At 44.2% G+C, this 25,264-nt stretch overlaps 1 protein-coding gene across 1 annotated transcript in view; it reads left to right on the top strand.

Annotated features, from left to right (window-relative positions):
- Positions 1–23,896, top strand: part of DNAH3 (dynein axonemal heavy chain 3) — a 150,344-nt gene extending 126,448 nt beyond the window's left edge. The window contains exons 54-63 of the mRNA XM_064478501.1: positions 337–2,478; positions 6,975–7,200; positions 10,121–10,365; positions 12,084–12,200; positions 15,509–15,663; positions 16,517–16,684; positions 18,568–18,710; positions 21,032–21,236; positions 21,959–22,096; positions 23,543–23,896. Of these exons, the coding sequence (XP_064334571.1) occupies positions 337–2,478; positions 6,975–7,200; positions 10,121–10,365; positions 12,084–12,200; positions 15,509–15,663; positions 16,517–16,684; positions 18,568–18,710; positions 21,032–21,236; positions 21,959–22,096; positions 23,543–23,896 (3,893 nt within the window). The remainder of the gene's footprint in view (positions 1–336; positions 2,479–6,974; positions 7,201–10,120; positions 10,366–12,083; positions 12,201–15,508; positions 15,664–16,516; positions 16,685–18,567; positions 18,711–21,031; positions 21,237–21,958; positions 22,097–23,542) is intronic.
- Positions 23,897–25,264: the final 1,368 nt, after the last annotated feature.

Here is a 25,264-nt window from a genome sequence, read left to right as displayed (position 1 = left end):
CCCCAACACACCAACACATGCCTTGCCTCCCTCATTACCAACATCCCCAACCAGAGTTGTTACAATTGATGAAGCTACATGGGTACATCATTATCACCCAAAGTCCATAGTTTACATTGGTGTTCACTCTTGGTGTTATATATTCTGCGGGTTTGGAAAACTATGTAATGACATGTATCCATCATTGTGGTATCATGTAGAGTATTCTCTGCCCTAAAATCCCGTCAGATCTTTTTTTTCTCTTTGGCCAAATATAAGGAGTAGCCATGGCAAGGCTCTAAGTCTCAGCCAGAATGTCTTCATACTAGTCTTATCTCTGTTTCTTGTCCCAAACAGGTAAAATGATAGAAGATTACTGGGGGGTATCAAGAAAGATTCTTGGAGATCTGAAATTCTTGGAGAGTCTTAAGACATACGACAAAGACAACATCGCCCCAGTGATCATGAAGCGGATCCGGGAAAGGTTTATCGATCACCCCGATTTCCAGCCAGCCGTCATTAAAAACGTGTCATCTGCCTGCGAGGGTCTGTGCAAGTGGGTGAGGGCCATGGAGGTGTACGATCGTGTGGCCAAAGTGGTGGCTCCCAAACGGGAGCGGCTGAAGGAAGCCGAGGAGAAGCTGCACGCACAGATGCAGAAACTGAACCAGAAGCGAGCAGAGCTGAAGCTGGTGGAAGACCGCCTCCAGGCCCTGAACGATGACTTTGAAGAGATGAATACCAAGAAAAAGACCTTGGAGGAAAACATTGAGCTCTGCTCCCAAAAGCTGATCAGGGCAGAAAAACTGATCAGTGGTCTTGGGGGAGAGAAGGACAGATGGACAGAAGCTGCCCGGCAGCTGGGGATCCGCTATACTAATCTGACAGGGGATGTGTTGGTGTCCTCGGGGACCGTGGCTTACCTGGGGGCTTTTACCATGGATTATCGGGCTGAGTGCCAGAAGCAGTGGCTGGCCCAGTGTAAGGATAAACTCATCCCCGGCTCCAGTGACTTTAGTCTCAGCAACACATTAGGAGATCCTGTAAAAATTCGTGCCTGGCAGATTGCTGGGTTGCCCATTGACTCCTTCTCCATTGACAATGGCATCATTGTATCCAACTCCAGACGCTGGGCCTTAATGATTGACCCTCAGGGGCAGGCCAATAAGTGGATCAAGAATATGGAGAAAGAAAATAGGCTGTCTGTCATCAAGTTTTCGGATACCAACTACGTGAGGACGCTGGAGCACGCGCTGCAGTTTGGCACCCCCGTCCTACTAGAAAACGTCGGGGAGGAGCTGGATGCCTTTATTGAACCCATCTTGCTCAAGTCCACGTTCAAGCAGCAAGGGGTTGAGTACATGAGGCTCGGTGAAAACATCATCGAATACTCCAGAGACTTTAAGTTGTACATCACAACCCGTTTGAGAAACCCGCATTACCTCCCTGAAGTCGCTGTGAAAGTCTGTCTTCTCAACTTTATGATCACCCCCTTGGGGCTCCAAGACCAACTCCTTGGCATCGTGGCCGCCAAGGAGAAGCCAGAACTGGAAGAGAAAAAGAACAAGCTGATTGTGGAAAGTGCCAAGAACAAGAAGCAGCTAAAGGAAATTGAAGACAAGATCTTGGAGGTCCTTTCCCTGTCCGAGGGCAACATCCTCGAGGATGAGACCGCCATCAAAGTTTTGTCCTCCTCCAAACTGCTGTCTGAAGAAATCTCTGAGAAGCAGGAAATTGCCTCACTGACGGAAACGCAGATTGATGAGACTCGGATGGGCTACAAGCCGGTGGCCGTCCACTCTGCCACCATCTTCTTCTGTATCTCCGGCCTGGCCAACATCGAGCCCATGTACCAGTACTCCCTGACGTGGTTCATAAACCTCTACGTGCACTCTCTGGCCCACAGCAAGAAGAGCGAGGAGCTAGAGCTCCGAATTGACTACATCATCGAGCACTTCACCCTCAGCATCTACAACAACGTCTGCCGCTCTCTGTTCGAGAAGGACAAGCTGCTCTTCTCCCTCCTCTTGACGATCGGCATCTTGAAAGAGAAAAAGCAAATTGACGAGGAGATGTGGTACTTCCTTCTAACTGGAGGCGTTGCCCTGGACAACCCCTTCCCCAACCCGGCCCCAGAATGGCTGTCTGAGAGGGCGTGGGCGGAAGTGGTTCGCGCGTCTGCGTTGCCAAAACTGAAAGGCCTGATGGAACATTTGGAACAAAATTCCGACAAATGGAAGCTCATCTATGACTCAGCCTGGCCCCATGAGGAGAAGCTCCCCGGGTCTTGGAAGTTTCTGCAAGGTTTGGAGAGGATGGTGATCCTCCGATGTCTGCGGCCTGACAAAATGATCCCAGCCATCCGGGAGTTCGTTGCTGAGAACATGGGGAACGTATACATAGAAGCCCCTACGTTTGATCTCCAGGGGTCTTACAGTGATTCCAATTGCTGCGCACCGTTGATATTCGTGTTGTCTCCAGGCGCAGACCCCATGACAGGTATGGGCAGAATGTGTGAAGAACATAGAAAGCCCAGAATGCGTGGGTGGATGACAGTAGCATGTCCCTTACAGCAGGGATCTCAAACTCAAATGGCTCTGACGGCCAAGCAGGTAACAGGCTAAGGTGGGGCTGGGCCATCTGAAGACGTTTCTTTCTGCCGAAAGTGGACAGCTACTACTCATCTCTTGAGCACTGTGCTATCTGATAATGTGAGCTCAGGGTGACCAGATCAACTGCTTTTTCAAGAGAAACCAGAAATGTGGAGAGTACCTTTTTTTTTTTTTTTTTTTTTAATGAGGGGGAAGTAATTAGGTTTATTTATTTATTTATATTTGGAGCAGGTACTGGGGATTGAACCCAGGACCTCGCACGTGCTAAGCATGCGCTCTGCCGCTTGAGCTATACCCTCCCCCCAAGGCCACCCATTTTTCAATCTTGATAACTCATTCAAATTTTTTCTTAAAAACTTAATGAGGATTAAGCCAGAGCTAGATTTAGCCTATTGGCTGCTAATTCATCACCTTCGTCTTAGACCATTTTCTCTGACTGTTGCTTCTCTCAGTTAAGCTTTTTTCTTTTCTTTAAATTCTTTGAAAAATTAATGCTGCATGTAGTGAAAAAAAAAGTCAAACAATGCAAAAAGTATAGAACTGTAGCTCCATCGGGGCCATTTTGCCCCCTCAAGGGACATTTGGCAAAGTGGGAAAACATTATTGTTACAACTACCAGGGTGCTACTGGCATCTAGTAGATAGAAGCTAAGGATGCTGCTAACTGTCCTACAACGCCCAGGACAGCCCCCGCAACAAAGGATTCTTCAGCCCAAAATGTAAATAGTACTGGGGTTGAGAAACCCTGATATAGAGTGAAAGGTACATTTTCCTCCTAACGTTCGGAGGTAACTGCTGCTACCAGTCTGTGCATCTTCCCAGAAGGTGACTGTGCACATGAAAGGCTGTAAGTTGTTGATAGGAATGGATTAGCTTTCTGTTCTCTTGGGGGAATCTCAAACCTTTAGTTTTCTCTGTTGCCAAATGAAGAAAGAATACCAGATATGCAGATGATGAGGTTGGAGTAAAAACTGAGGAGTTCGACACATATCCTGACCCAAAATGAAAGCCAGACCCCCTACCCCTTAAAGCAAATCAGAAGAAGGAGCTGAAATGAACTGGTACCCTTTCCAGGTTCCTACACCAAAATGATTGTTCTTGTCAAAGCTCAATTCATGATCCCCTTCCTAGCATCTTTGCTTCTTCCCCATGTCCTTCCTGTGGCAGGTTTATACAAGAGAAACTAGGGGGAACCAGGAAAGGCAAAGAAGAAAAATGGGGGAGAGGTCAGAGTATGGTCTGTAAAATGATGGTGTTGTGTTGGGAGAGGACAGGCCTGTTACATCTAATGATGTATGTAGCTTATTCCCATCCCTCTGTGCTAGAGGCTTGATCAGATTGAGCTTGGATAACTTCCCAGGAAACTGCAGGCACTGTGTCCCTCACAGCGTGTCACATTAGGAGGCACATACCGTCTGATCATCTTTCCTTTCCTCACTGAGATTGATCAGTGGGCTCAGGCATTGTCAATGTGATCCACCTCCCTACTCCTCCATCACCTCCCTTATAAAGTTTCCCATCAGCCTTTCACCTAATGTGGTGGTTCTCAATCTTGGATGCACATTAGAATCACCTAGGGAGCTTTAAGAAAAATCTCCATGGGCAGGCCATGCCCTCAACCCATTACATTAAACTCTTTGTAGGTGAGGCCCAGGCATTGTGTTTTATAAAGCTTTTTGAGTAATTTCAAAGTGCAGACAATGTTGGGAACCGTCGACCTAATGGTTTTATTATCCCTAGAAAATCATTACGCAGATCCATTATTTCATTAGGGTCTGAAAAATGATGATATTTTAATTCTATCATTCCTTCCACATTTATTAACCAGAACTTTATTTATTTGTTTGTTTGTTTGTTTACTTACTTACTTATTTTTTAAAGCAGTAGAACTCTTCTTTAAAGAAGAAATTTTCCGTATCAGCTCTTTGGTATACTCTGAAGATAGTTCAGAAAGGACAGAGAGAAAAGATGCTTGATTTATTCTCTTTATTTGCCAGCTTTCAGAATAATGAATTGGTGCCTGAGCAACCTCCAAGGTTACTTAAGCAGTAAGCTGGAGTTTCGGTTTGGTACCATCATTAATGCATGGATTTTAGCATGTTGGACGTTTCCAGCATAATGGTGTTTTACTTCACTGCTGCCATTAGTCTTTTCGATGATCAGATTATTCAGTCTTTGGTCTATGGGAGCACCTTCATGCCTATATCCTTTCCACATAACCCCAGGAGTTTTTGATAACTTCCTTGCTGTATAGAACTACCATCTATTTCAGGCTTATCTTATACAAACATTTCTCCAAAGGAATTGGAATTCTTTTAGCAAGTCATGGTATTTGGAGACCTGGAGTTCCCATTATTGCTGAGTCCATCATTGATTGCAGACCTCACTTTCCACTAATTCCTTTTTTATTTATTTATTTATTTTTTGGCTGAATCTAACCTGCTTCTTAAACCAGTGCTTTGAGTTTTTACCTTCAATGACAATGCTTTCCATTTCTAGAAGTTTTATTTGTCTTGTTCCTAATCCATATGTTTTTTTGTGTGTTTTGGGTTTTTTTTTTTTTTTTTTTTTTTTTTTTGGCTGTAGAACTCTGAATTTTAGGCTACTGACTCAAGAAGCAATGTGGAAGCTAGTCACTGGCCTGGAACCTGGGTTGAAAAAAAAAAAACCATTCTCCAGTGAGAAATCAAAACACCAAGCCTATGCCATGTGCAAATGAGGGGTGTAGATTTATAGTACCCTGTGGTATGGGATTCTCAAGCTGAGAAATTTCTCATAAAATTGATCCGGAATGGCAAAACCCCAGGGGGCACCAGTGTTTGCATATGCAAAACTATTCTGTTAGGGGCATTCCTAAAACCCAAGGTATGTTAGACTCCCGCAAAATAACACAAGCTTGCTGTTTCTGAACTCACAATTTAAAAAAATTATAAACTACACAAAGAAATACATCACTATAAGGGATAATCAGCACATAAAACAAGAGAATTATACCCCCAGGATTACATATGGTGAATTGTGTCCCCCCATCTCCAGTGCCTCAGAATGTGACTATATTTGGAGATAGGGTCTTCAAAGAGTTAGTTAACATGAGATGATTAGGGTTGGTTCTAATCTAATATGACTAGTGTCCTTGTAAGAGGAAAAGATTAGGACAGAAACACTCTAACAGAGAGGACACAGTGAGAAGATGACCTAAGGTGAAGATGGCCACAGACAAGCCAGGGAGGGGGCCTCAGAGGAAACCAACCCTGCCAACACCTTGATTTTAGATTTCTAGCCTCCAGAAATCAGAGGAAATAAATTTCTGTTGTTCAAGTTGCCCAATCTTTGGTTATTTGTGATGGTAGCCCGAGAGTTTAATGTTGTCTCTGAAAATGACCATAAAAGAAGCATCTAAACATCATTAGAGAAGGAACACAAAGGAGACTTCTGGCCTTCTTACCATGAGGGTGCAGCCATTTGAGGATCCTGACTGTATACAGAAGTCTCAGTTCTAGCACCTCACTCCTTATGAGTGCAAAGCTGTGCTTCCTGTGAACAAACACCAACCACTAGACGGTTAAATGAAGTAAGGTATTTTCCAAAGGTGAAATAGTATGTAACCACAGAAAAGGATAAGGCCTTTAGGGAGGGGGGTTATAGCTCAGTGGTAGAGGGCATGCTTAGCATGCCTGAGGTCCTGGGTTCAATCCCCAGTACCTCCATTAAATGAATGAATACATGAATGAATGAACTTAATTACCTCTCCCCATCCTTCACCCACCCCCCAAAAAGAATAAGACCTTTATATATGTACTGATGTAGAAAAGGTCTAAGTGAAAAAAGTAAATGTAGTGTTCTACAATTCAGGTAAATATAATAGTATATATATATATATATATTTAAATGTATAAAATATCTCTGGAAGGATTCACAAAAAGGTAGTAACATTGGCTCCCTCTGAGAAAGAGAGAAATGAAACAGACCTACTTGAACTGTCACTATCCAAATGCCTGTTTCCCTAGTAAAATACAATTATAAAAACCCAGTTCCTAGGTCTTTGGTTATGTGCTCTCCTCTGTAGTTTTGAGTCCCCTCTTCATTTTTGGCATCTAGGAATTTCTCTTTCTTTCAAATTCTTTTTTATTTTTAAGTTTGTATAATTTTTTTTTAATCAAGAATGTCTCTAGAGCAAAAGAGGAGTCAATAGTATCTTTGCTTACCGTCTTACCAGAAGTCTACACCTTCCTCAGAAAGATGCTAATTTTATACTTAACAGACACTAGCAGGTTTCTTTCTGAGTCCAGAATTTTAATGGAGCCCCTCCTTCTGTGTTGTTATTGTTAATATGGCCTTAGGTAGCCTCTCCTCTTTCAAAAGCCCTTTTTCTTCCTTGTCTCAGGCCTGCTGAAATTTGCTGATGATCTTGGCATGGGAGGTGCCAAAACACAGACCATCTCACTTGGCCAGGGCCAAGGCCCTATTGCTGCCAAAATGATCAACACTGCTGTCAAAGACGGGACCTGGGTGGTCTTACAGAACTGCCACCTGGCCACGAGCTGGATGCCTGCGCTGGAGAAGATCTGTGAGGAGGTGATTGTTCCTGAGAGCACCCACACGGGGTTCAGGTGAGATGCTGCCCCACCACTGCCTGGCCCTGGGCCCCAACCTCGAGCTCCAGATGTTATGCTAGCAGCTGGGAATGCAAAGGTGAACAAGACACAGTTCTGCCCATAAGAAGCTCTCAGTCTAGGAGAAAGCAGACGATAGATGAACGATGTTGATACGATGCAGTAACCTGATGTACTTGTTTGAACAAGAATGGAAAAGGGAAGGGAAAGTTGGGGAAGGCCTGGGGGACTGACAATTGCCTGGAGTTTGAAAGGTGCATTAGGAGTCTTCCAGGAAGGACATTCCAGGCAGAAGGAACAGCATTTGTAAAAGCAAAGGAAACACCAAGAAGTTATCCTGTGACTCTGGGGTATATGCTGTGTGATGTTACTGGGGAAAGGTGATAGGAGATTTACCTAGGAAGGTAGATTAAATGCCAGCACATCTGATTTTTAAAACTTACTTGTCTAAAATAAAATCCCACCTATAGTCTAGGCACTTGCTCTATCCTATATTTCTTGGGATCCATGGAATTTTAATCAGCACTGGAAACATTTATTGTCCATGAACTTTAAAGCCCAGCAAGGCTGGGCCTCAGTTTTTGCATTTACAGAATGATGAGATGAACCAGATCGACTTCAAAGCCCCTTTCAACTCACACGTTCAGTGATTCTCTTATTCTGGGCAGGAGTCAGCAAACTGTGGCCTGTGGGCCAAATCCAGCCGGCAGCCTGTGTTCACTCAGCTTGCAATCTAAGAATAGCTTTTACATTTTTAAACAGTTGAAAAAAATCAAAAGGAGAATATTTCACGACACATGAAAACTATATAAAATTCAAATTTCAGTGTCGATAAATAAAGTTTTGTTGAAATACAGCCGTGTTCACTCATATATTGTCTGTAACTGCTTTCATGCTTCAGACAGTTGTGACAGAAACCATATGGCCTGCAAAGCCTGAAACATTTACTATCTGATCCTTTATAGGAAAAGTTTGCCGACTCCTGTTCTAGGCAACAAAATTTGCTGGTTATTTTTATTTTAGTCATGTCTGCCTGAAAATAGAAAAATGTTTGGTGTTTATTTACAAAGCCAGATTAAGCCATAGTTGATTGTATTCATGTTAAGGCTCATGTAAATTTCATGGAAGACTTTAAGGGAGATCCATTAATTTCAAGAATACTCTTTGGTTTGGAATGCTGAGTTGATTCACTGACCATCAACTCAATAAAGGAAAAATTATTCATGCTGACATTGACATCTTCTCTAATATAGTCCTAACCCAGAAGTCATGAACTCAAGTGCTTACAGGATCCTGGAATATAACATAAATGAGTGAAGAATGCTGGGCACAAGAAATATTCCACTTTGCACAGTACAATAGCAATAGTCATGGGCCGTCGGCCTCAGGATTGAACACAGTAGGGAGTGGTGGGGACTGTGGTGAACTAGAAGCACTTGTCTCTTAGAGAGAAGCGGTTACTATGTAATACCAGCTAACTGTTGCCATGCAGGAATGCAGGCCTCCCATGGCCAGATTTTCTGATAATTTTAAAGGAAAGATAGGAATCAAGAATTTTAAAGAAAGCCCTAGATTTTTAAAAGTTGGCAACTACTTCAAAAATATGTTGCAGCATTGTGTTGCTTTGCATGGTGAGAGCTAAACATCATCCACCTGCAGACTGAAGTCAGGCTTCAGGCCACCAGTTTATGGCCTCTTCCCTTCCCTCGAGCCTTGTGCCTGGAGGGCAGCAGACTGCCTGCCAAGCTTTACCACATCCCCAACTTTTCCTCCTCTCTGCAGTTTTTTGGCCTGTTTCTTGTGTCTTTAATAATGACTTTTTATTCCCAAATCTTCCTGTTGGAAACCTCTTTACTCTCTAGCAAAAAAAAAAAAAAAAAAAAAAAACCACAAAAATGAAACAAAGTAGGATGCTACAGTGTGTATGTAACTTGAGCTTGGGTAAGAAAAACAAATGAATAAATTCCTGGGAGAAAATATACCAAAATGTTAACCTGTAGATGGTAAAATTATATATATATATATATTTTTTGTCCCTTCTAAATACCTTTACATATGTTCCCATTTTTTTGTGGGCATAGATAAACTTTTATATTTTAAGGAAAGAAATCTTCCATTTTCTGAAGACCCATTTCAAATGCCACTGGTCTCTGTGACAGAGGTCAGCAAACTTTTCCTGTAAGGGGCCAGACAGTAAGTATTTTAGGCTTTGCAGGTATTCGGCTCTGCTGTTGTAGCCTGAAAGCATCCATAAACAGTATGTAAATGAAGGGGTGTGGCCATGTTTCAATAACACTTTATTTACAAAAGCAGGTCAAGGCTGGATTTGCCTCCCTGGCCAATAGTTTGCAGACTTCTGCTCTCCCCACCTCAGGGACCCCCCACAGCCTGTTATTTCCCTCCCTCCCTGCAGTCTTGATTTTATAATGCTTTGGCGTTGTGCTCGCTTGTCTTTTCTCCCCTCCTCAGCTCCCATTTCCTCCCTAGAAGCAAGGCTGTGAGTATATAGAAGCAAGAAACAATACTTTGCTCACTTTGGCCACTGCTGGGGTGCCGGGTATAGTGTTTGACCCTAACAGAGGCTCAGACAGCCCGGTAGGAGGAGTGTGGGAGTGTGGCGTGGTGATCAGGAGTCAGGGAGCCCTGAATTCATATGTCGGTTCAGCTGCTTCCAAGTGGCGTGTCCTTGAAAAACACCCTTGACCTCCTCATGCCTCTGTTTCCTCGTTGGTAAAGGGGACAGTAAGTCACAGAGTGGCTGTGAGGATTAAAGTAAATGAAGGGACATACATTAAATTCTTAGCATGGGGTTCAGTATTCAGTGGTGCTTCGTAAACGCTAGTCATTACTTTTTGTTACTGTGTTTCAATAAAACTTCTTGCCTTGCTCTAAATAATTGTGACTGTTGTTCTTCCAGACTCTGGTTAACCAGCTATCCATCAGAGAAATTTCCAGTCAGCATCCTTCAGAACGGGATCAAAATGACCAACGAACCCCCCAAAGGACTCCGGGCCAACCTCTTGCGCTCTTACCTCAATGACCCCATCTCAGACCCCGTATTCTTCCAAAGCTGTACAAAACCAGTGATGTGGCAAAAGCTGTTGTTTGGCCTTTGCTTCTTCCATGCCGTTGTTCAAGAGAGGAGAAACTTTGGACCCCTAGGTGAGAGATGACAGGGCACCTGGATGGCCTGGGGAAAAGATCACAGACAGATGCAGGGGCGCATTCAAGTTTGCACTCAGGGTTGCCAGTAAAATAGGGTATAAAATGTTCCATGCAGTACTTGGGACATACTTATATTAAATATGATTTGTTGGAGGGGGAGGGTATAGCTCAGTGACAGAGTGTATGCCTAGCATGCACGAAGTCCTGGGTTCAATCCCCAGTACCTCCATCAAAAAAAAGTAAATATACCTAATTACCACCCCCCCAAAACAAAAAAAAACTACTGTTCATATAAATATGATTTGTTGTTTATCTGAAATTCCATTTCACCGAGTGGCCTGTATTTTTATTTAATAAGTCTGGCAACTCTATAGCTAGGTCAACGTCCATGTCAGGGAAAGAGGTGGTGCCTCAGACTCAGAGGTCCCCTAATTACTGAGGTACTGTGGTAATGAGGAGATTGGAGGCCCTTTCCTTTGGTGTGTTTTTGCCTAGCTTGGATACAATGGCCATTCTCCAAGGAGTTGTTACCATGTAATTTGTAACATTTTAGGTTGCTCTCTTTACAGGTGCATAACAATGAAAGAAATACAGCTGGGATATTTGTCTGTGCTTCTCTTTGAAAAAATAAACATGAATTTGTTTATGAATGTAACCTATCCATAGCCAAACTTAAGTAAAACTCAATACTCTTGTTAGAGCAGATCATCGAACTATTAAACACAGATCCCACGTCACTGTGGTTTTGGATTGGATTATTTTTCTCTCATCCTCGGGTAGCCTCTGATTCTTTTCTTGAAATGACCCACCTCTAGGTATTCTTGGCCATTCTTTTGTTTTAGATGAGGAGGCAAATTGTCCTCGTGGTGATTTTCTCTGAGCATCTTGTCCTGTTCCTTCAGCCTGCCCCAGTTGGCTCCACAGACCACGTGACCCTTCCACTGAGGGGTTCAGGGACAAGACAGCTGAGGAGGACACTCCCTCTCTATCTGCATCCTGCACACCACGTTCTTCCACCATGCCAGACCTTTGAAAATCCCTGCAGCAGTTTGGCTTAACAGCCAACTGCCCAGTTCTGTTTTGTTTGCCAAAACACAAGTTTTTATTTTATTATATTTTTTAATTTGAATGTGAATGTTTAGGAGGAAACTGAACGTCTCCAATAAGCACAGGTCCCACCATACTGCTATCCTCCATCAGTCCCAGTTCACACATTTGTGTCACTTGAGCAGCCCCACTGGGCATCTATCATTATCACCCTTGGAAATACAAGGAATAATTTCTCCAAAGCCAGCTGTCTAGTTCTTCCTGGGCACGAGGAGGGGGATTCTCAAAGCTAACTTAGGTCTGTTGCCCAGTCACAAATACTCCTCTCTAGCTATGCTTGAGTGTTATTTTTGGCGTTCTATGCATGACCACAGTATTCCAGCCAGGGTGAATAATTCTCGTTCCACAAATCCCAGGACGTTAACATTTTCCTTAACAAATGGGGAGATCCATAAGGAAATTAATTTTAGAATGGATGGTTTCTCAGGCAGAACGGCTCCCACATTGGCAGTAAATGTCAAGGCTAATAGTTGGCACGGTGCTTAATACTCATGGGGCTGAAACGGATTCTTGATCCATAATGATACTTAACTCCACCAGCTCAATCTCAGGGTGGGAATTAAGAGCTCTCAGCCCTGAAGCATCTAATTCATCTCTGCCTCACGCAGGTTGGAATATTCCTTATGAATTCAACGAGTCTGACCTGAGGATTAGTATGCGGCAGATCCAGATGTTTCTGAATGACTACAAGGAGGTGCCGTTTGATGCTCTGACCTACCTGACAGGTATTTACGGGAGGAGACTCTGGCAGCTGTAAACCTCCAGGATTATCTGTGCTCCAGTCTCCTGCTCCTCTGCTCCCATTTCCATTCATCTACTCACTGACTCATTCTTTCAACAAACATCGAGCTGTTACTAACGCTGGTCACCGTGCTGCACACTGTAAAACAAGCAAATGAAAACAACAAACAAACAAAAACACAATAAAGTCAAGATCAATCCCTCCCCTTAAGTGGCGCACAGCCTACAAAGGGAGAAACATATAACAAAATAAGTGACAATACGGTGATTAAATTCAATAAGAGACACATTTATAAAGGAGAAAGGCAGCACAGTGATTACATTTCAGGCATAGGGTCGGGGCATGAAAGATGGTTTTGAGGGATAAGTAAGAGTTTTACAAGCGGGAGAAGGAAGGGGGTGGCATTGGGAAGGAGGGGGGAGAGCATTCCCAGCAGAGGTACCCGGAGGTGAAAACTGCACTTGCTGTTTTGAATTAAAGCGATCTGTCAGCAACCTTTCATAGTCATCTGGTATATACTAGTACGTAAGATGGGAGAATACACATGTATAAAACTTGGTCACTGCCCTCAAGAAACACCGTGTAATCTCAGAGATAAATAGGAGATAAAATGTAGATGGGCTACGTGAACAGAATACCGTGGCCGAAGGTTAAAATGCAGCTCACCAAAAAAACCTGGGCACCTTCAAGAGCATAAACAATTTCCCTCCTCAACTCTCAACCCTTTCCCCAGCCATATGCAGGCTCTTTATCTACCTGATCAGCACATTCGGTCTTCACAGCAATCCCTATGAGCTTCACATTAGTGGCCCCATTTTACAGCTGACAAGACCGAGGCCTTGAGCAGTGGGAGACATTTTTTGTTGTCACAAAATGCTACTGGGTAAAGGGCAGGGATGCTGCTAAACATCCCACAGTGCACAGGACAGCCCCCCGCCTCCCCCGCCTCCCCCGCCAACACAGAACTACCCAGTCCAACATGTTAATCATGCCGAGACTGAGAAATCCAGCTTTAGAGTGGTTAAATTCAGTTGTAACAGGTGACATAGACCTTAACTCAGCACAATGTCCCCTAAAACAAAACCCCAAGTGACACACACAATGTAAGTTTAGTGGATTTTAGTTTGGTGAAAGAACGTCTCCAAAGAACTGAGCCATGTTCCCATTGTTCCAGGCCACACGGAAGCACGTCCCAGGGCTCGTCTTCAGATCACAGAATGAGTGCATAATTGCCCTGGGATGTGGTCTTAGTACTGGACTGCCTGTCGCTCATAAAACCAGCCCCAGCTGTACCAGCTGGCTCGAGGATAGTCACTTTCCAGCTGCACCAGTCAAGTTAGACTAGTTAGGCTGGGGTAACAAGCAACCCCTAAATCTTAAGTGTGTAAAACACCGAAGGTCCATTTCCTGCCCACTCTGCATGTCCAGTGCGAATCAGCACGCCTGTCTGCTCACTGTGGTTGTCTGTTAGGGGCGCAGTGCGCAAAGGCTCCACCGACTTTTGATGCCACCATCTCAGCATACTCCTATGTGGTCACTGCCACAGGGACAGCACTGAAGGGCCCATGCCAGGAAGTAAATGCACAAGAGCTTGTCACCTGGCCCCGCCTCACTGTAAGGGGCCCAGGGAAGTGTAACCTCCTATGTGCCTGGAAGGACAGAAGAATCAGATAGAGGCGATTATTAGAACTCTGTACCGACACTAACCAAAGAGACAGGATGGAAAGTTGTTATTGAATTAGGTGGGCCAAAGTCAAACAGATTCTTAATCTGGTACCCCCAGCTCTGTGGCAGGGCCAGTGGGGAATCTAGAAGAGCTGTAAGGTCATCCTGGCCCCTGTAGACACTCATGCTCTTGCTACAAAGAGAAGACATGTAAGTAAAGAACTACACCTTTCTTCATAAACATAAAGCCAAGAGCCCACAAGGGCACCCCCTGAAGGAAAATTCGCCGATGAGGGAGTGGTGATGGGACCTTGAACCATGACTCTGCCTGAGGTTCGCCTTCACTTGGGGTCCTGCTGCCATGCTGACTTCAGTGGGGAACCACTCTCCCTTTAATATTGTAGCTCTAGTGCTGTCATAAACCTCTTTACTGTGACGTTTAAACTAAACTTTGCCAAAGGCCCGAGAGGTCAGAGAGAGATCAGAGAGAGCTTCAGAAATCTAGATGGTATGGCTTAAGGTTAGACAGCTTCTGTCAGGCTCAAATTACTCAGCGTAAGTATGAGCTTCCCCTTAGTCTCTTACTTATGACCCACCTGGAACCCCCTCCTGGATATTTAGACCTCTCCAAGACCAAGAGAAGCTGAGGCCTCCTCAACTTGAGTCACACTTCCTGTTCCATGTCCATATTCCTGCCTGTTCCCAGAATGTTTGGAATTGGAAATGAGCCCACCCATCAAGGGAGCCCTTGTGCACACATACGTGCACACACACACACACACACACAGATGTATCTTTCCCTTACAGATGAGTGCGTTGTCCCCATCTACTAAATACCAGGTGGCACCCACGTTCTGAAATCTGATCCAGCTAGAAAATGCATCATGGGTTAATGAGATGGATTTGATGTCCCCTCAAAAGTACTACCTAATTCTTTTCGTAGAAATCTGAGCGTAGAGACCTGAGTCTCAGAGAATGATGTTCATGATGGGGGTGGGGGTAGGAGAGCCATATCCCAAAGCGGTATATATAAGATAATCTCAGTTTTCTAAAATACAGGTTTGTAATTAATTGAATGCTTTCTGTATGCTAAGCATTGTGCTAAATGCTTTATAAAGCATTATTAACCACAGCCATGTAAGATGGATATAGAGTCATTTTTGCCTCTTGACAGATGAGAAGCTGATAGTGGCAAAAGTTGGAGCCCAGAAATTGGCTGGAATTAGAACCCAGTATTATCTCTTGACAAAGTTCTCCCCCTGAACCACATTTCTGTAATGCCTTTCACATATATGTACACACACACATGTACACACACACATACACAAATGTCCAGACAAATGTCTAGAAGATGCCACAAAGTGTAGCAGTTACTTTTGTGGGAATTATTGGTGACTGTATTGCTTTTCTTTCAGTTTATCTCCATTTTCTAATTTCTAATATGATGAACATATATTATCGTTGTAGCAACCATAATACCAAAAAGACCTGGTCTCCTCCCAAGCCGAGTCTGGTTTCAGCAACCCTGTATCTCAGCAGAGCTCCTTGGCTGAAAGAATCCTCTGTTTTGGGTCAATGACCACGTTCCTTATGGGCTCAACTCACTCCTCTATTGGTTGTCCCCAGGGGAATGTAATTACGGAGGAAGAGTGACGGATGACAAAGACAGGAGGCTCCTGCTGTCCCTTCTATCCACGTTCTACTGTAAGGAAGTCGAGCAGGACCATTACCATCTTGCTCCTGGAGATGCTTACTACATCCCTCCTCATGGCTCCTACCAGGTGAGGGGCAGGGGAGGGAGAGGTCCGTCTGTGCCCCAGAGGGGCTGGGCAGTCTCCATGGAGCCAGGGAGGGCCCAGGGATAGCTTGGGCTTCCTGAATCAGGTCCATAAGCTATTTCCAATCTTCCAAAATCCTACATTATTACTGTTAAATGACTGCTGGGCATTTGGTAGACTAGGTCTTTCAAAATATGGGGTCCATCTCGGGGGAAGAGGGAGAGATAGTTAAGACGAAGCCTTGGTAGTGAACAGGCCAGAAACTGCTCCTTGAAAACAAAGCTTCGGAAGCTGGCAAAGGGAGGGACAGAAAACCTGGATGGGAAAACGATAAAGGAAAGAAGAAAACAGTAAGTCTGAAGGAGGGATGAAAAGGGTTTCCTTTTATCGAGCAACTGTTATATGCCGAGGGCTTATTCCTTCATAACCTCATTTATCTTCCCATTTGCAGAAGGAAAAAAAGGGAGGGGGTTGCTTTCAGGGTTTTCATGCTTAAGGTTATACAGTTAGTTTGAGATGGAGCCAGGATCCAACGCCAGGATCCAACCCCAGGACCCAACCCCAGGATCCAACCCCGGTTTTGTCCCCACCGCCAGGGTTGCTAGGGGAGCAGGGAGGAAGCCAGAGGTGGGAGAGGAGATACTCAGCCCAGCTACCTTCATACTCATACTCATTCCCCAGAAAGCCACATGAGGGAGAGCTTGCGGGGGCGGCGGGGAGGGGCGGGGGGGGGTGCGTGTGGCCCTGGCCACCAGTACAGTGGGACTCCTGCTTGGGCCTGGTCTGGCCAAGCCCCGGGTGGTCTGTGGGGCCTCCAGGAACCTGAACTTGTGTCAACTGAAGATTTCCTCCCCAGTCCTATATCGATTACCTCAGGAGCCTCCCTATCACAGCCCACCCGGAAGTGTTTGGTCTCCACGAGAATGCCGACATCACCAAAGACAACCAGGAAACCAACCAGCTGTTTCAAGGGGTGCTGCTGACCCTCCCTAGGCAGGCGGGGGGGAGCGGCAAGTCCCCTCAGGTAACCAGGCTTGAATTCCATTTCCTATCTAGTGGGCGTGCCGGATTGTGGGTGATGACTGAAAAAGGAAAAAAAAAAAAAAAGAAAAGTGGAGGGTCCTGGCAGACCCCTGAGGGAGGGCATGGGTGCTCTGGTCTTACTGCTGAGAGTCATTTAAACACCCAGCTGGAAGACCACCCCTGTTTCCAAAACATCGGCTAGTCCTGTGTAACCTTCATGATCCGCTGCTATACCCACAGATCATCTATCTTCCATTAATATAGTATTTAAAACTAAATCTCTTTTGCTTAAAAACATTTATTAAAACACACACACACACACACACACACACGTGTCAGGACAATAAGCAGAAACCCAGTACCTTTTTCCATACAGTCATGACAACCACAGAAAGAAAATGAAAGCTAAACATTATTAATTCTTCTACGTGCTGCTGGCCGCGCTGGCTTCTTGGGAAAGGGGAATATCATCATGTGTTACAGAGCATTTAATTAACCCTGACCTGCAACTTCCTCCTTGAGGGGAATGAAAAGACAAAGAGGGCCAAAACTTGACTGGAGGGTGACTTTCTCACCACATGATTCAACATTATTTGCTCCATGTCCTGGAAATGCCTGGAATCATTTTGGGTTCCTCTTGTGTTCATTCCATACTGTGAAGGGCTGATTCAGTCCCCTCTCCTTGGTCTATAGATGAGGGCAAACGAACCCGGCAAGAAGTGTCCCACTTCAAGGCATCCATAAACCTAGAGGCAGAGCCAGACCCATAACCACCGCCTCCTGACTCCACCCTATCCTCTCCCATCCTTCTCTTCCCTTCTCCACCTTCTGAGCTACCGGATAGTCAGCTGGATCTTGTGTACAGTTGACTTTCCATGTCCACAGCTTCCACATCCTTGAATTAAACCAAGGATTGAAAACATTCAGGAAAAAAATTGCAGAAAGTTCCGAAAAACAAAACTTGCATTTGCCCCACATCAACATATTCTTCACACTGTATTTACAGCAATTTTACATAGTAATTACATTGTATTAGGTATTATAAGTAACCTAAAAATGATTGGGGGGAGGGGGAGATGTGGGTAGGTTATATGCAAACATTACACCGTTTTATATGAGGGACTTGAGCATCTGGATTTTTGTGCTGGAATCAATCCCTAGTGGATGCCAAGGGACAATTGTGTTTGGTTTCTTGATTTGGTTCATAATGCTGTAATATGTATGAAGGTAAAGCAGCCTGGTTTGTTTGTCTCAACTTAGGGATGGAAATTCCCCTCACAGTGGGAGGAGGGAAAGAAGTACATTCCAGCCTCCTAGAGCCACAGGGTGGCAGAGCTGTCTCTCCCACACCCGGGTCCTCCTCCTCCTTTTCTTACTCTTCCTCTAGGCCTGTCCCCTCACTACTTGGCTAAACTCACTGCTGTGTGCTATTCTTACTCAGGCCTACTGACTTCCCAGGTGTACAAGTCACTGGCACTGAGCAAAGTCCCATCTGCACCAGGAGCTGGTCCAGAGGGGCCAGCTGTGAGAGCTTCAGGAGACTGTCTCCCAGGGGTGACCTTGGAGACAGGAGGAGTTCTGCAGGGTTCAGCACTGCCCTGAGGCTACCTGGCTGAGCAGGAAGTCCCCACCTGGCCCTCAGGCCCTTGCTTCAGGTGTTCAGCTCAGTGAAACTTTCTGGCCAAGAAGCAATGTCCTGCCTAAGGGGGCATGGGCGTCCTCCTCCCCATCAAGGCAGAACTGGCTTTTGTAGGAGAGAGTTCCAAGTCAGGTCCTACAGACTATGTTAAAAAGACAAATGCTCACTGCTTCAGTTTTACCCAAACAAAGCCGCAGCCCACAGGCCTTATTTCTCATTCACCTCTCTGCTGCTTGCGCTTTAAGGAAGTGGTTGAGGAGCTAGCCCAGGACATACTCGCCAAGCTTCCCAATGACTTTGACCTGGAACTGGTCATGAAGTTGTACCCTGTGGTCTATGAGGAATCTATGAACACTGTCCTAAGGCAAGAGCTCATCAGATTCAACAGGTGAGCTGTATGGTTTTTCTTGGATCCTGGGAATTAGACTGTGAAGGGCAGGCTCTAATGGGCAGTAACCGGAATGGACACTTGATAAGGGTTGCTGTGCAGAGGAAGCTGGTTTGTCCTACCTGTAGGAAGGGCTATAAATAGGGCCATCCCAGCATGTGTTAGCCCAGAGTTAAATCATTCCTTCTATTCATTCTCTCTCATTCATTCATGCGACATCTGCAAAGTGGGGTTAAAACCAATACCAAGCTCAGGCTAATAGTAAAAGTAATCATTCAGGTCACTTTTACTGAGCCTTTAGTGTCAAATGTAGCTCTAAGCACCATTCATGTTTTTGCATTCAAACCACACAATAGTCTTTTAAAATATGCGCAGTTAGTAATCCCTCTACCACTATTTTACAGATGAGAAAACTGAGTCATTCACTGGGAGAACTGAGTTTGAACCCAGGCTGTCTAATTCCATAGCCCATGCACTTAGCCAGTATGTGAAATGAGGGTAAACGTAGAAAGGGGTGGGGAGCAGTTCATCCCATTGCCTCCACCACGGAGATAAGAAAGGATGGTCATGGGGCTAAGGGTCTCTGGCCTTCTATTCCCTTCTCACTTCTCCTCCAGGTACTAGAGCTTAGAGACCAATGGGATCACCTTGATTTGATGTCTAAATAATCAAAACTGAAAGTGTTCCCTAACACCATCTAGGTCAGATGAGGAAACTCATCACTTCTGCCTCCAAGTCCAAGGTTCTTACTGCTCCAGATACTCTAAATGCTACCGTCTCCGTTTTGCCTCATTGGTCATTACTCAGTTTTGGGGCGGCCCTGACTCTGAAGGACCAGGGACCTGGAAGAATGCCATCTAAGAACTTCTTGGCTTCCTCAGTCTTAGGATTACTCCCTAGAGTCAGTAGGCAGTCGACCTGATGGGGGACCAAGCAGAGTGTGGGGCGTGAGTCAAGGATGCTGTGCTGATTACTTGGGTCAGATACCTTGGTGTAATCCTTATTCACCCAGATACCTCCCAGTAGGTTTTCCTCTTTTGCCAGTCATTCTCCCTTAAGGTCATTGCAGTGGCCTTCACCAGCCTTTACTACTGGCCATTGTAATATAAGAGAACTGGGTAACAGCAATCTTACATTCCAGTAATGCTCAGCAATACCTTGAGCAATGCTGTGACATTCCTCCCCACTACCTTTTCTTTAGCCTGTTCACCCTTTGGTATGAGAGGCCCAAAATCACAGTTCAGAATGACAGTTCCCATTCAGAGGAGCCACTATTGTGTATTCTGGGGCAAACATTCCTTCCATGAATACTAAAAATCTTGAAACTAGCAGAGATCATAGCTGCAAGAATAGAAAGAAAACTTTTACAAGTAGGTCTTTAGGTGTAATAGTTAAAGGTCTGTGGTATAATCACTCGGAGGGTAGTTTTGCCCTTGACTCCTCAGCCAAGGAGTCCACACACGCCAATAATACGTTTAAACCTTAAATTCCTCTTAATATAAAAGTTTAGTGGTTACACATCCAGGAATCCCTTTCTTACATTTGATCATTCTCATGTCCATTTGGCCGGGATTCCATAAATCTTTGGACATGACAAGCTTGCTCTGGTAGCAGATTCTTTGGCACTCTGAGGTGAATTCCCTGTAGGCTTGGCAAGGCCTCATAACAGACACCAGAGAGAGAGGCAGGTGATCTTGGCATCTCTCAGGCTGCCCTTCAGCTGCATCTTCTCAGGTGTGCATGCACCTTATAGTCTATAAAAAGAACAGCTTTGGCAATATAGATCAGAAATTTTAAAACTGCATTACCCTTTGATCCAGAAATTTTACTTTTAGTAAGAAAATCATTATAAATTTCCACAAAGATTGATATAGATGGATGTCCCTAGTAATGCTGCTTACAGTGACAGCAATCTAGAAGTAATACATTTTAGCAATAGAAGGATAGGTAAATAAAATGTAACACCTTGCAATCATTAACAAGGAAGATTTTAGTTAGGTCTCTGTTGAATTGGAAAGATGTTCCCTATACGCTAAGAGAAAAACAAATTATAAAAAATTATGTAGAATTATCCCATTAAAAAGTGAATCGTGTTTGCATATAGAAAAATCTAGAAAGATACACATCAAAGTTATCCTTAGGTGGTGAGATAATGGGTGTTTTTAAATTTTTTTCTCTTTATAATTCTTCTATCCTGAATGTGTGTTCATTATCTGACTTTTTAAAGGGAGGAAAAGTAAAAGGACACTTGGGTATAGTGTACTTGGGGTAGAACGAGGTCACTGGAGAGCCAGGCTGAGTCTGCGCCTTTGTTCTTGCAGATTGACCAAAGTGGTTCGCAGAAGCCTCATCGATCTTGGCCGAGCCATTAAAGGGCAGGTCCTGATGTCCTCAGAGCTGGAGGATGTCTTCAGTAGCATGCTCGTGGGTAAAGTGCCAGCCATGTGGATGGCCAAGTCCTACCCATCTCTGAAGCCCCTGGGAGGCTATGTGGCTGACCTGCTGGCCCGCCTCGCCTTCTTCCAGGTATCTGGGAGTGAGAGTAACTGGGCACCTGACAATCTCATTCAGGTGGAGAGGATATTCTGAAACGACAGATTAGAGGCAGAGGGAGTAGGGCAGGCAGCCAGATGGCATCCTGGGTTGAGCACCTCCTGGAAACAGTCTTACCAGGGTTAAGGGCAAGAGGGAAGACTTTTCAAAAGCCTTGAAAAGATTATAGCCTGTAGAGACAGGATTAGGAACTAGAATAAATGTCACACATTGTGGTTCATGGGCCACATTTGGCTAACAGATTTGGTTTGGCTGCTTGGTAATTTAAAACTTTTTGAGCTAGCCTATAAACATTGGATTGTTACACATCAAGATATAGATACTCGTCCTGCAAAAAAAAAAAAAAAAAAAAAGGAAGACCTGAAACAATGGGCCTGCATTTCTGCATGGCAACTATTGCTGGAGATGAGTGGCTGTCGCTCAGTTTAGACACATATTCTCTACCGCAGTAGTCCCTACCACTCTTTACTACATCCCTGACACCCATTTGAACTTGTGCTTTTCTTCAAGTAGAAATATATTTCTTTGTACTTTGATTTCAAAGTGGGAGAATATAAGCTAATCTGAGAGGGCTGCCTGTTTCAAGAAAAATGAGGAAAAAACATATTTCTTTATGGGACTCATTGGTACTACCTGCCTTTGAACTGTCTTTGATGTGTTATTGACTTTGCATTTTTATTTCTGTGGCTGTCCAGGAATGGATTGACAATGGGCCTCCTGTGGTCTTTTGGATCTCCGGATTCTACTTCACACAGTCATTTTTGACAGGTGTCTCTCAGAATTATGCCCGGAAATACACCATCCCCATTGACCACATCGGATTTGAGTTTGAGGTAGGGGTGCTTGGGGTTACATCAGCTCAAGGGGCCAAACAGAGAAAGCAGTGTTGTCCATTTTCTTATGAGTCCAAGTGTTTGGATGTGTTAAGGCCGAAATGCTTCCAAGATGGTACAAATGAAGTATTTAGCGTGACTTAAAGTAGCTTCAAAAATTATTCCTGATAGATTCAGAGGATTCCATAGGCTTTGTCTCTGCATATATAAAAAGGAATCTTTACAGAAGAAAATTCTGCCACCATCATATGAATAAAAATGAAAGCACCTTCCGCATTGTCTGTTCAATATGATGGACTCTTCCTTTGGAACGACGTTAATGGTCTTGTGTAGTTCTTTGCTAAAGTCAAAGGAATGGCCAATTGTCAAGTATCACCCAGTCCATATATGGAGAGAAAGGAGTAAGATGACTGTTACAGAACACTGTAGAATTTTAAATTCTATGGAAAGATCCTTTGTGATCATCTAGTCCAGTGGTCACAAACTGATTGCCCTAGTCTTAATTTAGTTTATGAATGAACTTAACTTGACTGGCCTTTGAAGACAATGTTAAGCCAAAATTAATGCAATAAGAAAACAAAATAACTGGAATAAACACTGAAAGAAAGATAAAACCATCTTCTTTTGATGCTGAAAGATTATGTGCCTAGAAATCCTAAGAGAATCCAAAAACACACCTATTAGAATTAATAGAATTTGTAAGATGACTGGATACTGGTTAAAGACACAGAAATCAAAAGCCTTTTCCTATTCTAGTGATAAATACTTAGAAATAGAAATAGGAAAAACATTCCATTAACAATAACAAAAATATTAGAATTTGAATGATTTTATATGGAGCTTGTGCTCTCTGCTCACCATAATCCCCACCCTCTCTTCTCCTACACCTGGACCATTTTCTGCATTTACCAGAAGCAGTTTATCATTTCTGAATCTGAACAGTGGTGTGCTGGAGCTGGCTCATACTAACTCATCAGAGCCAGTGGAGCTGGTTGTTTGTTGATAGCCTGAAATTGGCCTTGGTGGGAGCCTTTAAACCATAGAAATTGACAAAAACTACAAGTCAAGGCTTTACTTCTCCCCCCTAGAGAAGTGCTTTACCAGGATGCATCTAAATCTAGCCCCTCACTTTTATAGACCCAGGTTCAAAAAGGGAGAAAGATTGTGCAAGGCCACTAAGCCAGTTACAGTTAATGTGGCCTCCTGGCTCCTACTGTAGTGCAGTCTCTTTGCCTATCATATGAAAGGGCAACATGCTGACTAGAAATCAGACCTGGCCTGTGTATAGCAGGCAGGAATGTTAACAGAGACACCCCAGTGTCTTGGGACATGCACCCTGGGAAAGGCAGACAGTAAAGCTAGGTTACACCTTTTCCCCCAATGCCTTAATGCTGCCCCGTTTAGGAAAAAGGAAAGTAATGTAACTCACAGCTTCTTGTCTTCCAGGTAACCCCCCAAGAAGTGGTCATGGAGCATAACCCAGAAGATGGGGCCTACATAAAAGGACTCTTCTTAGAAGGTGCCCGTTGGGACAGGAAAAAGATGCAGATTGGCGAGTCTCTCCCCAAGATCCTCTATGATCCACTGCCCATCATTTGGCTGAAACCTGGGGAAAGTGCAATGTTTCTGCATCAGAACATTTATGTGTGTCCAGTCTATAAAACAAGTGCCCGGAGAGGCATCCTCTCCACCACAGGCCACTCCACCAACTATGTCCTATCCATTGAACTCCCAACAGACAGGCCCCAGAAGCACTGGATAAACCGAGGAGTAGCCGCTCTGTGCCAGCTGGATAACTGATGGCATCGGTCTCAGCACAGAAAATAAAAGGCATTTCATTCTTGTCTACAACCTAGCTTTCCTTTTTTTGAGAGCCACATGGTATGATGATGACGACAGTTATATTAATGGAGCACTTGCTACGAGCCAGATATTTCAGAGCAGCCCTGTAAAGTAAGTTATTACTATTGTCCTCATCTTACGGCTACAGAAATCATGATCTAGAGGAAGTAAATAATGTCTTCCAATTCAGATGCCGACTAAAATAGTGGAGCCTGGGTTTGAACACAGGCAGTGGGACTCTTTAACCTAGACCTTTAGTCATGTGGTTAAGCTCCCTTTTGAGTATTTTTTTCCCTATTATTTTGCCCTAACTGTCCCTGAACTTCAATTGCTTCTTTCCTAGTCTGTTCACATGGGCTAACATCATGGTCTCTCAGAGGCTGAAAGAGGCTTGGGTCACTTTTATTTCTTAAAGGCTCTTGATATATTTAAAATGCACGTCTCACAACAACTTTACGTGGGAGGTATTATCATTACCTCCATTTTAGTGGTACAGAAACGGAGGCTTAGAAGAGTTACTAGCTCAAAGTCTTGCAGCTCGTCAGTGGTGAACTGGGACCCCAGTGCTTCCCCACTAGCCTACAGATGGGCAGAAATTTCGGGAAGCAAGGAGACACGAGAGAACCAGTGTCTATTACTCGCCATGGGGTTGTGCCCAGGCTGTTAGATGTCTTGCTTGTCCCTATGTTGGACACGATTGTCTCCTTCTCTAGAGGTTCGGGGAGATTAAGTAACTTGCCTAAGATCGCCGAGCTCTTTCACACTGAAGAGCCAGGTTTTGAGCCCACGTCTGTCTGGCTCTAGATCCCATGCATTTTTCACTGCTTTGTGCTGCCTCCTTGTTCAGGACTTGGCTATGCTGTGATGTAAGAATATTAGAAGGGGTGTGTCGTTCCAACAACCATGTTCAAGAAGTTTCTGGTTTATCACTGTTTCTCCCCAGGGCCAGCTGGAAGAGAATCCTGAGGGAGATAAAAATCAAAATCTTGATGTATTACTTCTCAACTAACTTTCTCATTGTAGCTCTTTGGCTCTAAGTGGCTACTTTCTGGGCATTCCATTGGTCAGTTCATAGATGAGCAAAGACATAAGACTTTTTGAGAGTCTTAATGCGTGTGACCTGGCTTCCCTGGCTCTTCACTAGAAGAAATGTCCTGATGTGGGATCTTTGACTTTTCCTGAATGAAACTTCTGAGGACCAAATAAACATATTCCAGAAAGCCTGTTTCTTCATGAGAATGTGAAGCCAATCAAATTCTGATTGAGGACTCTGAATTCTGAGATCAGCAAATCATCTACGTAATCCTAGAGATTAAATGCAAAAGG

This window comes from Camelus dromedarius, chromosome 24 (genome assembly GCF_036321535.1).
Source record: "Camelus dromedarius isolate mCamDro1 chromosome 24, mCamDro1.pat, whole genome shotgun sequence".
NCBI classification, from domain to species: domain Eukaryota; kingdom Metazoa; phylum Chordata; class Mammalia; order Artiodactyla; family Camelidae; genus Camelus; species Camelus dromedarius.
Note: the sequence above shows the minus strand (reverse complement) of the source record. Positions and strands in the feature narration are given on the sequence as shown.